The sequence below is a fragment of the Gobius niger genome (genome assembly GCF_951799975.1).
Source record: "Gobius niger genome assembly, chromosome: 1".
Classification (NCBI taxonomy): Eukaryota; Metazoa; Chordata; class Actinopteri; order Gobiiformes; family Gobiidae; genus Gobius; species Gobius niger.
Window position 1 is genome coordinate 28,638,761 of NC_136852.1, and position 12,877 is coordinate 28,651,637.

Below are 12,877 nucleotides of genomic sequence, written 5' to 3' on the forward strand. Positions count from 1 at the left end.
GGCAACAAATAATCGTTTGAATAATCGTGATTTCAATTATGACAAAAATAAGCGTGATTATTATTTTTTTCAATAATCGAGCAGCCCTAATATAATTGTTATCCCTCTTCACGGTGAGTACATGTTTTATGCTTTTATTTAATTCTACATCCACTACTCAGGACATAGGCTGTTAGTTCCATTTAAACCATTTCAAAAGATTGATAACTTCTTAAACAACAACCTCTGAAGTGAAACAAAAACTTAATTTACAGCCGGGGGGTCAGTTCCGAGCTCGGACACTCCCTCCATCTCAGCGCTCCGTGGGTTAAAGGTCTGCGCTGTTCCTGATTTACGACACTGGGATTGTCCAAATGGGAATCTGACCCCAGCATTTGCGGTCAGAGAGCCATGTGTTCGTAACCTTATTTGGCGTATTTTACACTTTCTGCGCGCCCGCTGACTTTAACTGAGGGTACATTTAGCGGAGTGCAGTGGCTTGCAACTTTACGTGTGACAACAACCAAACCAGTGCACAATAAAAAAGTTTACATCAAGCCATTTTTCACGTTTCTGCCTCTCTAACCGAAACCTGACCTCTCGTACAAAGGTCTCGGTCTGTGATGGCTGTGGCGGTTATATGGAGGGTGCCTATTTTCCACAGCTAATATAAACCCCAATAAATCGATCACAATAAATGAGTAATCCACGCTGTCTGGATATGCAGAGAGAGACAGCCGCAGATGACCGGGGCGGGATTACCAGCCGCTGAAACCTAACCTTCCAAAGCCCCTACCGAGCATTAGCAACAAGAAATCCAATAAGTCGACAGCTATTCTCTTTAACGCGCACACACGGACGCGGCGAGATACATAGGGCATTGTTTGGGACAGACTGCCCTGGGTAATAGTGTGACAAACCTGCACCCGAGCACATTTTTCAGTCAATTTGCGAAACAGTGCAAGGAGTAAGGTTCTTTATGAAAACACAAGTCAGTGCGATACATCAGCACGAGTATCAAAAGTCAAATTAAAGCCATTCCAGGAACATTCCAGGCTGCGTGCTGCTATGTCACAAGAGCAAGTAGACTTTCGAAACCAACATGCCCGCAATACCAAATAGCGACGATGCTAATTGAATTGTCCAATTGTAACTATAGCTTGGAAATGTTTTACTGGGTGAAATGTTACAGGGTGTGGCTTTAAAGGCCCTGTATCTGATTTCTAGTAGAGGAATGAAATCGGTTTTATCCTCCTTCTGTATACAGTAAAAACAGACATTTGAGAGACAAGACCGTAATGCATTTCGCAATTAAAGTTTCTAATTATTTAGCTTTTTTGTTGAATTATGAACTAGTACTACTTTATGAACTACTCTACTTTGCTCTATGAAAGTTGTGAAACATTCTCATAAATTCATCCTTGTGGAGATGTGCATGATGTATATAATTCATAGCCAGTGTTGCCAAATCATTGAGTGACGGTCAAGGTTGCCCATTGTCCCCTGTAATGTTTCTCCCCAGCGTTTGACCCATCTTTCATTACTACTGGGAAAACCTGTCCGGATCCCATCTCCAGATCATGAGCAAGGATCTTAGCTAAGAATACCTAGCTGGGTTATTAGCCTATTGAGCATGTTTTAGGTTAATGGGGAAACAGAAAAAAGTTAGTTTTAATGCTATACAATATTGGGGCATGTTTCTAATATATGTGCATGATCAAAATCCTCACATTTGCAGCGCTTTTTGTGAGCAATCCGCGTATCGTAACATGTTTATTATCTCTGGCATAATTCGGCGAGGGCCTGGTGATTTGCTGGGGGAGGTCGGGTGATGGATTCTGTGCGGCGGGAAGTGATTTTCTGCAATATTTCACTTGGGTTTTTGCGTAATGAGCCACGTGAAGCAGCAGCAGCCTTGGATAGAGACAGGGGCCAAGAGCGTGTTATATTTAGCGCAGGAGATAATGAATGAGATGAGGCGTATTGATCTGTGGGGGCTTTATTACAAATACAGTGGAGCGGAGTGTCTTGGTAACATGCACCGAGAGACTTGGGTAAAGTCTAGAGGGTATGCAGATGAAAACAGAAGCTTTTATGTTTTGACCCTATTACGAATTATAGTAGTAGTATTACTTTATTTTGAATCCCTATATATAAAGGCACCACAAATGGACTTCTATTGAACTAAGTATGAATAAATGTTTGTAAGCGAGAGGTTAATGATACTATACGTTGTATGTCATCAGTAAAACTTTATGAACACACTGGTTCATTATGTGTCCAATATTAGTGGGTATTCCTTTTATAAGGTATTTAAGTAATGGAATTCTTCTTGTGCATTAGTCTATTTCCTCAAGATTAATATTAAAGTCTGACGATTTTTTAAATAACTAATGATGAAAGAGGAAGCCACTAAGCTAAAATGTTAGTTGTGGTCCAAACTCATTTGAAACTTTCATAACATATTTGCTGCATCCAAATTCTTCAGAGTTTATAGACACATTTTGCAACATGCAGGGTCACTGTCACAGAAATGCTAGGAAACTAGCTAGAAGCTCATGAAATTGATACAAATGCGTTATATTTAGAATGCACAGTGTTTTTTTTCTTCTCACAAATGACTGTGTTTACAATATACAGAATACATTTCATGAAAAAAACACTTGATCATTGATTATTTGTTTTGAAATATCACAGCATTGGTGCTGTTTGCCCTAATGTTGTGCTCATTTTGTCGTTAGTTTCCGTTAATGAGAAATTAAACAATTTGGAGAATTGTAAAATACCGTTTATTATTACTACACTAATGCTATTGCAAGTAACAAATCACTGAGTTGAAAACGTACACAGCTGCCCACCCCCTGCCCATCTCTCAGAGTGCAACCCTCCAGCCTCTTACTGCTTTGCCATTTATCCTTTCTGTGTCCACTATAGTTGCGAATGATTTTTTACGACTGGTGTCTCCTCCCTCTCTTACGGCGGCCCGTTTGAGCTCGGGCCTTTACAGCGCTGCTTCTGGGTGGCACGCTAAGTGTCTTTTTGTCATGTCTTTATCACCGATTTCCATCCCTGGGAAAAGCACATATCTTGAATGGGGGGCGGGCACGGCACTTTGAGGACACACTGGCTTGATTTATCAGTGCAGGGTCAGGGAGATAGAGATAAATGGTCGTAAGTGTTGGTGGGAGAGCTCAGAGCTGTGCCACACACAGAACAGATCATGAGATTTCAACTCCAGATTTTGTTATTCCTGTACATTCAGAGGGTTGGAGTTCTTTAACAGTGTTTTCCCACCGAGGGGTCCACAAACACTTAGAAGGGAGTACTTGGAATTATTTCAGATAAAACACAGACTTCTTCCTATTATCAGATTAGAGCTACTCCAACCGTAGAAACTTTTAAAAACACCCTATTTTTATATAGTTTATTTTGTGTCTTTTTGCCTTGTGTGTGAAGCACTTTGGGAAGAACGTTGTTGCAAATGTGTTTTACAAACAAAGCTGACATTGACATTATTTCAACTTGATTTTATGACTAATGTCTGTTTTTTTTTATTGCATATATTATTTATTTATATTATTTTATTGAATTCACACTTAAAAGGCGCAATAAAAATAGTAGATTATAGATTAACTGGAATGAAAAACCTGAACTGAATAGCATTTGATTTGTTTTTTCCCTCTGATTAAAATGGCATATGCAGTTCATTGTGCAGTATGAGTTAGGTTTATAATTTTGAACACAAAACATGGGCTCTTGACACTCATAAATGATCTGAAACCACAGCTCTTTTTGGCTAAAAATCCAGCCCCACAGACTACTTATCTTATCATTATGTTACTTCAACCAAATTGTGGAATGAGATGGTTTGGACATGTTGTGTATATAGAGGGATAGTGGGTTAAGATCCTGTGTTTCAGGAATACACACTAGCCATCCGAAAAGATTCCATATGACCATCCTTTTCCTGAAGGGTTTCCAATGGCCAGACTCTTGATAATGGTAATTATTTTTGTTTTAAAGCAGTACAAAGTAACTCATGCCCCTGCAGGCCATAAGCGCCACAGCAGGTGTCATAGCATGTTCCGGTTTTATACTTATTAACTGTCTGTGAGAGTAAATACTACACTGACAGAAAAGAAAAAGGTAGAGGGGGATATTGTACATCCAATTACACAATGGAGATCATTTCACTCAAATGTGGCTGTAAATACTGTTTAAGTGATTCCTTTAGACAGTATTGGGGCCTCCGACCCGGAGGCAGTAAGTTGCAAGCGTGGTTTTCTGGCCAGAGACACCAGGGGGAGAAGAAAGATCCCCCAATCGTTCTATTAATACTTGTATTAACCCCAGAGGGACTACGGAAAGGTTTCATTGAGGTAAACAAGTTACTTAGCGCTGCTTTAACTCTTAATGTCCGTTGGAGTTTACCTAATCCTCGTACAAGTTCATAATATTGTGTTAAAACGCACTCTAGCTACAGGATTAATATGAAAGACTATGAGCCAAAACACACTTTGTGACAGGAATATGAACAACCCTGGGATATTGAGGATATTGATTGAATAACATTCTTGAGATTGTTGATTTTCTATATTTTCAAAGATCAAACATTTCATGGCTAGAGAGAATTCTATCCAGATTTCAGTTTTGTATCATGCAGGCTGAGGGGGAAACAGCTGAACTCACCGGCCTGGTTGGTCGTCACCGTCACCGAGACCGCCTGCTCCGGTCCGGGGCTCTGCGTCGACACCCCGTTGACGGCCCAGACTTCGAAGGTGTAGTTGGTGTGCGCCTGCAGCTCGGTGATGGCCACGCGGTTGGTGCGGAGGCTGAGCTGCTGCGGGCTGAAGTGCACGCCGTTCCCACAGGGCATGCAGCGCCGGCCGTCGGGGCCGCAGCGCTTGCACACCACGTTGTAGGTCAGGTCCTGCCGCCCCCCGGAGCTGTGCGGGGCCGTCCACTCCAGGTTCACCGAGGTCTCGTTCACGTTGGAGATCAGGTGGAGCGGGGCCGTGGGAGGGCCTGCAGAAAGAGAAAAACAGTCTCTGTTTTACTTCAGCACAGTTGTACCACCTTGGAAATATTTGGATTTGTAAGTGCCTCTAAATTCAGACTAAATAATGAAAAATGGGCTTAAATTGACCTAGAATATGACAAAACTGGTGGACACTAGCGTTCTAACCAGTGTTGCACTGAAGTCTTCATTCTTCAAGATCAAATCACTAAACTTCTTATTTTTTAAAACTTAAACCAGTGGTTCTTTACCTTGTTGGAGGTACTGAACCCCACCAGTTTCACATGCACATTCACCAAACCCTTCTTAACTGGCGTGTCATCACAAATCATATGAGTCGAATGTGTGTCTTGACCTCGGCCGAACTCCTGAGACTGACTCACCGAACCCCTGGGGTTCGATTGAACCCAGGTTCAGGACCACTGACTTCAACCATAATTTAAAGTGCATAAGACAGTTTTTTTTCCCCCAATCCAGTTGTTGCTTAGTATGGTACATATTATGGTGGGGTAATGCCTGTGGTGAGTATTCATGAGTTTTATAGTGTGAAGTGGCAATTTTCTGAAGAAAAGTTGCCAAAAAATATTATGACTGCATGGAAACAGTCATTCATACATTGCATCCTTGTGCCCATAGATCAAAACGAACATAATCATAAATATCACTGTGTTAGCTGTATGTTCTGGTCTTTTTTTCTAGTTCTGATGTTTCTGGTTCGGGAAGCTAAAGTCCTCCAGCCTGATCCCTCCTATCCGAAGTCCAAAATCCAAACAAAGTCCTCCTGTTCGATCCGAGTCTCGAGTCCCGCAAATGTCTTCGATCTCTTGTGACTGAATGGAAAAGCCACCATTTCAATAGCAGAGCGACAAATGTACCACGCAATTGGCTAGAGTAGATAAGGCAACAAGTCTGAAGAAGAAGTTTATAATGTGTCTTTGGAAAGGAAACCGAAGGTCCATTATTCCCGGTCCTGTTATTGAAAGCCGTGGCTTCTCCGATGGCCTTTTAACGTCCTGTGTGTCACTGAGAGGCTGGATCTGCTTTCACTTCAGTTAATTCAGCATGTTAAATGTAACTCAATATGCCGGCAGATTTCCATTCTTACTCCGAGTCCAACAGCACTCTTATGGAAACCACTCACAGAAGAAAAGTTTGTTTTGGAGCAGACTTCTCCGCGGGTCAGCCAAGACTGAGCCCGGTTCAGTCCTCGTTTCTTGGACGAGCGTTAGTCTGGATTTGAAACGGGTTTAGTCCAGGTTTCGATCGGGTCTGGACCTGACTCAGAATTGGTTTAAAGTGGTCTGGACTCAAATGAAAGGTTTAGTGTTGCCTAAATCAGACAGACAAAACGTAAAATGATGTAAAAATGGGGATATTTCCAAAGTACACACCAAAATAATAGTAATTTAGACCTTGATACTGCTATGGTGCTATACTTTTGCATTGAATCAGTGCTTGTACGGAACAAACACTCATTTATTCAAATTTCCATGCTCTTGATTGAAATAAATGTAGTCGTGCGTTGCGTTCCAACATAAAGTAATTGACTTAACTCTCTCTCTCTGTCTCTGCTCTCCCTGCCCCGCTCCTTCCGACTAAACGAAGCGCCCGCCGACGCCGGCCCCCGAGAGCGATCGATGCTCGGGTGACAAATGGGAGGCGCGCGCAAATCATTTTCAGAACGGAAATTAATTATCTGTTTTATTTTGGGAGGGACGCGGCGGCGATGAGTGATTTCGCGGAAGACACCGGAGGGGACGGGGCGGGGGAAAGGGTGTGTGTGTGTGTGTGTGTGTGTGTGGGGACGGGATGGGGTAAGAGTGTCTACGGTTGCCCCGGGAGCTTGCGCAAAAATCTACTCATAAAGCTCCTTCACAGCTTCGCAAAGTTGCTCGCTCAGCTGTTGTCGGGGGTGACACACGGCGCAGGAAGCATGTTTAGCAAAGAGATGGTTGGTTTAGTCAAGGTTAGCGCCGACTTGCTTTGGTGTGACTGAGGAGAATGCACGATGAGGCAGAGCAGACAGCAGAAGGACATCAGATGCTAAAGCTCTGTGAAGTGAAGCCCAATTCCCAGATAGAAGTAAAAATAGACGTCTAAATTATTACAGAGGGGAAAGTACAGTAAGCGATGGGGAAGTATGTCTCTCTCACCCAACATCACCGTATATTACCACAAACAAAGTATTACAACTCAACAAACACTATATCATAGGAAAAATTATAAGAAATCCACTTTTGGTCCCAACCCATAATCTTCTAAAATCCAGATTGGCAAAGTGATAGCATCTTGAAATGTTTTCCCGTTGAAATCGTTTCAAAAAAAGATGAAGGACTTCTAGTTGAGCGCTCGCTGGTGCTGATTGGATCAAGCGCGCCTCATTTTAGCCAATCACAGCCAAGTCTCGAACCAACAACCAGGCATTGGAGCAATGAAATATTCGGTTAAAACAATTTTTTTTTTTTAAGTTGTAGGTTTGTAGCAGCAGTGCTCGTTGTTGTCGGCAAATGTAGAACCCGCCCACTCACAGATATACTGCCACACGATTGGTCTGAACCGACGGTGGATTTGAGATGGATTTTTGTGAGTTCGAAATATTGGAGACATCCAATAGTCACTATGTGCATGGGCAAATATATAACTCTTTAGTTTGTAGTGCTTTTTTTTCCATATTGCAAATCTATTGTCAAAAATCAGAGAGAATAATAGATACAGATGTCAACGTGTCATGCAAATGGGGCGTGGCCTAGTCGAGGGGTTTGACAAATAATGACATTTTTTCACAGTTAGAAGAAGCGAATAACAGCACTCGTTGCTAACATTAGCATATGTAGCATGAAGCCGACTTTAGCTTCCTGGTTAGCATTGTCTGTTTTTTCAGTATTTATGAGTTGTTGAACCACTTTGCTCCTTAGAGACAATAATAGATACAGATGTCAACGTGTCATGCAAAGGGGCGTGGCCTAGTCAAGGGGTTTGACAAATAATGACATTTTTTTTTCACAGTTAGCCGTTTTCAAGTCAAATTGTTCAGTAGAAGCGAAAAACAGCACTCGTTGCTAACGTTAGCATATGTAGCATGAAGACAACTTTAGCTTCCTGGTTAGCATTGTCCGTTTTTTCAGTATTTATAAGCTGTTGAAACACTTTGCTCCTTAGAGACAATAATAGATACAGATGTCAACGTGTCATGCAAATGGGGCGTGGCCTAGTCGAGGGGTTTGACAAATAATGACATTTTTTTTCACAGTTAGCCAACTTTAGCTTCCTGGTTAGCCATTGTCCACTTTTTCAGTATTTATGAGCTGTTGAACCACTTTGCTCCTCTCCACGTCTCTTAATTTAGTCGAAAAATATGTTCATAACTCAGCGTTTGAGAAATGGGATAAAGTTTTCCTCTTCTTTGTTTCCCCCTCGGACTGCTTCAAACATTACCGTATATGGCCATTACCAAAGATATCTATTCACTAATCTCACTGATCAGCGCTGTTTCTGAATTGGGATCACCATTCCAACAGTGGTGTAAAGTCCAGGTACTTTCCGCACGCGCCTCTCCGGTGCACCTTTACTGCGTTTTACAATCATTCCATTATCTTTACAGCCTCCAGCCCGGAGGTGCTGTTAATGCTTTCACCCACACCAACACTGTGTGCCCCTGTTCTCACCTCATAAAAACTATTTATTGACTATTCATTTACAGTAAAGGTGCTTGCTATCGCCTCTAAGATATCATTTCTTTATTAGTTACCATGAGGATACGAGCGATTAAAAAAGCACTTTGGGCCCAGAGTTGTGTAATAGGTTAAGCAGAGGGTGGCAAGTTCAAATTTAAGTTGAAAAAGAGTCTAAAGTTATAAGCATAAGTAGTCACACATATGAAAAACTGCTATTCTCATCTCTCCCACTGCTTAGGCCCATTACACATACATTAAGCTGGATTTTTGGGGTATAGTACCTGTCTGTCTGCCTCCCCATAGTGCACTGGGAGCACGGGAGCGTGGGAGAGCTGTCGGCTGTGACTGACACGCGGTAATTAATCCTGAGAGAGACGTAAAGAAGAGCACAAGCTAACGGCAAATCAGGAAGACTTCGAATGCACACACGGAAACCTGCTGGGGGATTCTGCGGGGACCAGAAAGTTTACTTTTCGCCACATTTACAGATATTCATTTTCTTTTTTGTCTTTCATTTGCTCATTTAAGACAGCAGCCAAAACCCGCACAGACGGCTGTATTACCGTCCGGCTGGGATTTCAACACCATAAAAATGAGCAACATGAGAAAAGAAAAAATAAAGTTGTTTGATGAATACAGTGTGCTACCCCAACATTTAATTAAGATGAATCTGCTAAGGATGCAACTTGTTGGGCCCAAGGAGACTATTTTTGCATAAATATATAGGCTATGGCAGTGAGATTCAATACAATTTGGTCGGCACAGTGGTGCAGCGGTAATGTGCGGTTTCTCTTCACAGCAAGATGGTCCCATGTTTGATAGGCCGGGATGACTGAGAGTGTGTTCAAAAGTGCGAGTGTGGGACAACGGATGGAAATTAGCCCATGGCTTCCATCCGGCGAGGCTTGTTTACATGCATGGGTCCCATGTGTGTTCATTACCATGCACTCTCCATGCACTCTCCTGACCAAATTGACCAATAAATAAATACATTCTTTACGGGGCCAGGTTTTTGGAGGTCATTGGGCCAAACATTTGGCAAGTCCCCCACCACCAACAAACATATTCCTATTTTGGGGGGAAAATAATAGAAAAAAAAACATTTCAATCCTTGCTCCAATATGATTTAACATAACATCTTTTATTATATTCCATCATTTTAAGCCCCTTTTAAGCAGCAGATACAGTTTTATAACTCTCAGTGTGACAAACACGTGTTCACTTCAGCCCTATCTGGCCTTTTCAGTTCTATTGTATTATTTTGAAGGCCTGACACTCAACACTCAGCTATGATCACGCATCCCGAGGTCATAGCTACTTATTATGTGTAAACATAAGGACTGACTTTAACTTGCAATCACAGATTTGGACTCAATCCTGCCAGAGTTCTGACTAAAGCACTGCAAAGGTAAAAATAATCTTTTCTCTGTATTTATCATGTTTTAAGCAGGTGCAGAGCCAGTGACTATTACTTATAATGGGGAAATGCCACTGGGCCAGACCAGATTGTTTGGCGGGCCGGTTCTGGCCCATGGGCCGTCAATTGAATTGGCCCGAGTTATGGGTAAAGGGACTATGCGGTGTTTAAAAATGGTAAAATTATCTTATTTCCTCCCCTAAAATGTTCCAAGAATATCCTAATGTGTAGAATGAGCCCAGACCTGTTCACCACAACTGCCTCGAAAATCCTGCACTCAAAAAGGTGTCACTTCGGGTCCGAATTGCCGTCATGCACACGCTTAATGTAGAAGGTGCAGTTACACGTATGACCTGAGGTGGCAGTAGTGTGTATAAAATGGCTAACTTGCATCTAGTCCCTTTAAGGTGAACTTTATTATCTCTAAAAATGGAAATTTCTCCTTGACATTCTCCCATTCTTCAATACTGTGATATTTAATTGCCCAGGCAGCCATTGCCAGATCGATTGAGCTAAACATGGTTAGGGGAGCACGTAGCTGGAGGTGTTAGCCTATTATGTATGTTTCGGGGGGTTTGGCGAGGGGAACCCGGAACATCTGGAGAAAACCCATTCAGACATGATAGAACATGCTAGTTCCACACCGATGGGCCTGACCCGCATGGTCTAGGAATCGCTCCAAGGACTTTGTAGTTCTAAGGCAACAAAGTCCACTCAGCCACTGTACTGAGGAGTTCTGCTGCTCTACTTAAATCCTCAATCCAACCCCTCCCTGGTTCTTTATTGCACCAAAACCACTGCTAAGAAAACTGGGAAATGTCTGAAAAACGCATCAAGCGGTCTAAGTTACCCCATAATGGAGAACACTAGCTTTTTTACAATCCAAACTCTAAAGTCAGGAGCGAAGACAGAGCACGTCAGAAAAAAACTTGTGCACTTGTTGAAAAATATCAGTTGTCCTCGCCAGATTTGAAGGTTGGAGCCAAAAAACGTGGGAGGCGTTCAATTTCTAACTCGATTGTGTACGGTTTGCAAGTGCAGCCGATCAAAAGAACAAAAAGGGAGAGAAAAAAGTCCCCGTAACACGTAATTGGTTTTGACAGCGGTAACAGGCAATCGCAGTGGGCTAAAATTACATTCAAGATACAATCATCATCTCCGTAGCTTCGGGAGGGGGAACAGAGATTTAGGTTACATGTGTGTACAACGTGCACCCTAATTACCAACTGCGCTGCGTTTGACCTTTTGGAAGGCCAGATAGGGATGGGAATGGTTTCGAATGGACATATTTCAGCTGCGTTTTGGGGCGATTTGGGAGGAAATTACCAACCAAACATTGATAATGGTCTTTTAACGTTAGGGCTTTACCGTGGTTTGGCGGAAAAGGTGGTCTCGATCTCTGGACCAAGCATGTGCAGAGTGAAAGCTCGAGGACTGCGGATCAAACTCAGAAAGGGATTCAGGATGGCATTTTCAACCTTTTTTTGTCTCATTTTTGTTGCTATTTTGCCGCTTTTTTTTCAAGAAGAAGCTTTTAGATTTTGGTAATGCCAAACTGGAGAAAATGTGCTTGGTTCAGGTGTGGGTTAAGAGGTTAAAGAGATCGATATTTGGCTTAAAAACATGCGGATAGTATAGAGCCAGATCCAGAAAGGTGTAGGGCAGGGGTAAGCAACGTCAGGCCAAATCCGGCCCTCCAGCACAGAACACTCTGGCCCTAAATATGATGTTGAGAACTATTACTATGCAAATAAGGGATAAAATACCTGTTAAAGTACTCTAAAAATGCGACATATAGTGTCAGTATTTTTTAAATGTCCTTGCAAAACATCCCACTTGGTCATATAAAACAGTGATTCTCAACTGGTGGGTCGGGACTTTTATCAATATTTTCCATCCGAAACTACACGGAAACACACGGGAGTCTGTTCAAATTAATACTATTGGGTTGTTTTGATCATAAAAGCAAATCTACGGCATGTTCAATAAGGACAGGTGTGGATAAATACAATATTTTATACGATATATGACAAATTACAGTTTTATTTGGGTCGCAGCTTGTCATTAAGGTAGTGGTGGGTCTCGAAGCCAGACCACTTTAGAACCACAGATGTAAAACAAAATGGTTCTTTACTTCAGGCTACAATGGTGAGGTTCGGCCCTTGGTTTTGGCAATGATGAAAATCGGCCCTCCGTGACACAAACTTGCCTACCCCTGGTGTAGGGGAAGGTGAACCCCGTGGTCTGGACTTTAGGGACATGATGTGAAACCAAAGGATCACAGATCAAATCAAAAATAGCAGAGCACTTGTCAAGTTCTAAGTCTGGATCTTTATGAAAGACAAAAGGGGAACCCAACACGGAGACAACATTGATTATCCACTTTGAGCAGTACAAAACATACTGACAGAACATGCTGCACCTCTAGCCAAGGCACTACCTTTCTTGCAATGGTAAAACCTCCCCATTGAAATCCCGAAACCCACACAACCTACAACACAAGCAACAACCAGGAAACAACCAAGTCGATCTCCAAAAGCGATTGCCTCCCAAGCTTTGAGTGACAGCGGCGATTACGTTGCTTTCGCATGTGGCCGAAACCGTGGCAGGAAAAGCGTACGCGGAAGGAAAACACCAGACGACAGACGGGGGTCGAGGGTTCAAAGCTCAAAGGTCGACCGGCTGACAGGGGGAGAGCACAGTTCAGCGGGAGTTGGGAGTCTCCAGCCGGTAGGTTAGGTGTCAAAATGGGTATTCATCTGGAAAGCACTGCGAGCGGAATTGGCAATT

The 12,877-nt window shown here is 42.5% G+C and overlaps 1 protein-coding gene across 2 annotated transcripts in view; it reads right to left on the reverse strand.

Annotated features, from left to right (window-relative positions):
* The window catches only part of epha4l (eph receptor A4, like), a 100,847-nt gene that overhangs the window by 38,619 nt on the left and 49,351 nt on the right, over positions 1–12,877 (reverse strand). For both annotated transcript variants that reach the window (XM_079559195.1, XM_079559194.1), the window contains exon 5: positions 4,669–5,004. In XM_079559195.1, coding sequence (XP_079415321.1) covers positions 4,669–5,004 — 336 coding nt within the window. The remainder of the gene's footprint in view (positions 1–4,668; positions 5,005–12,877) is intronic.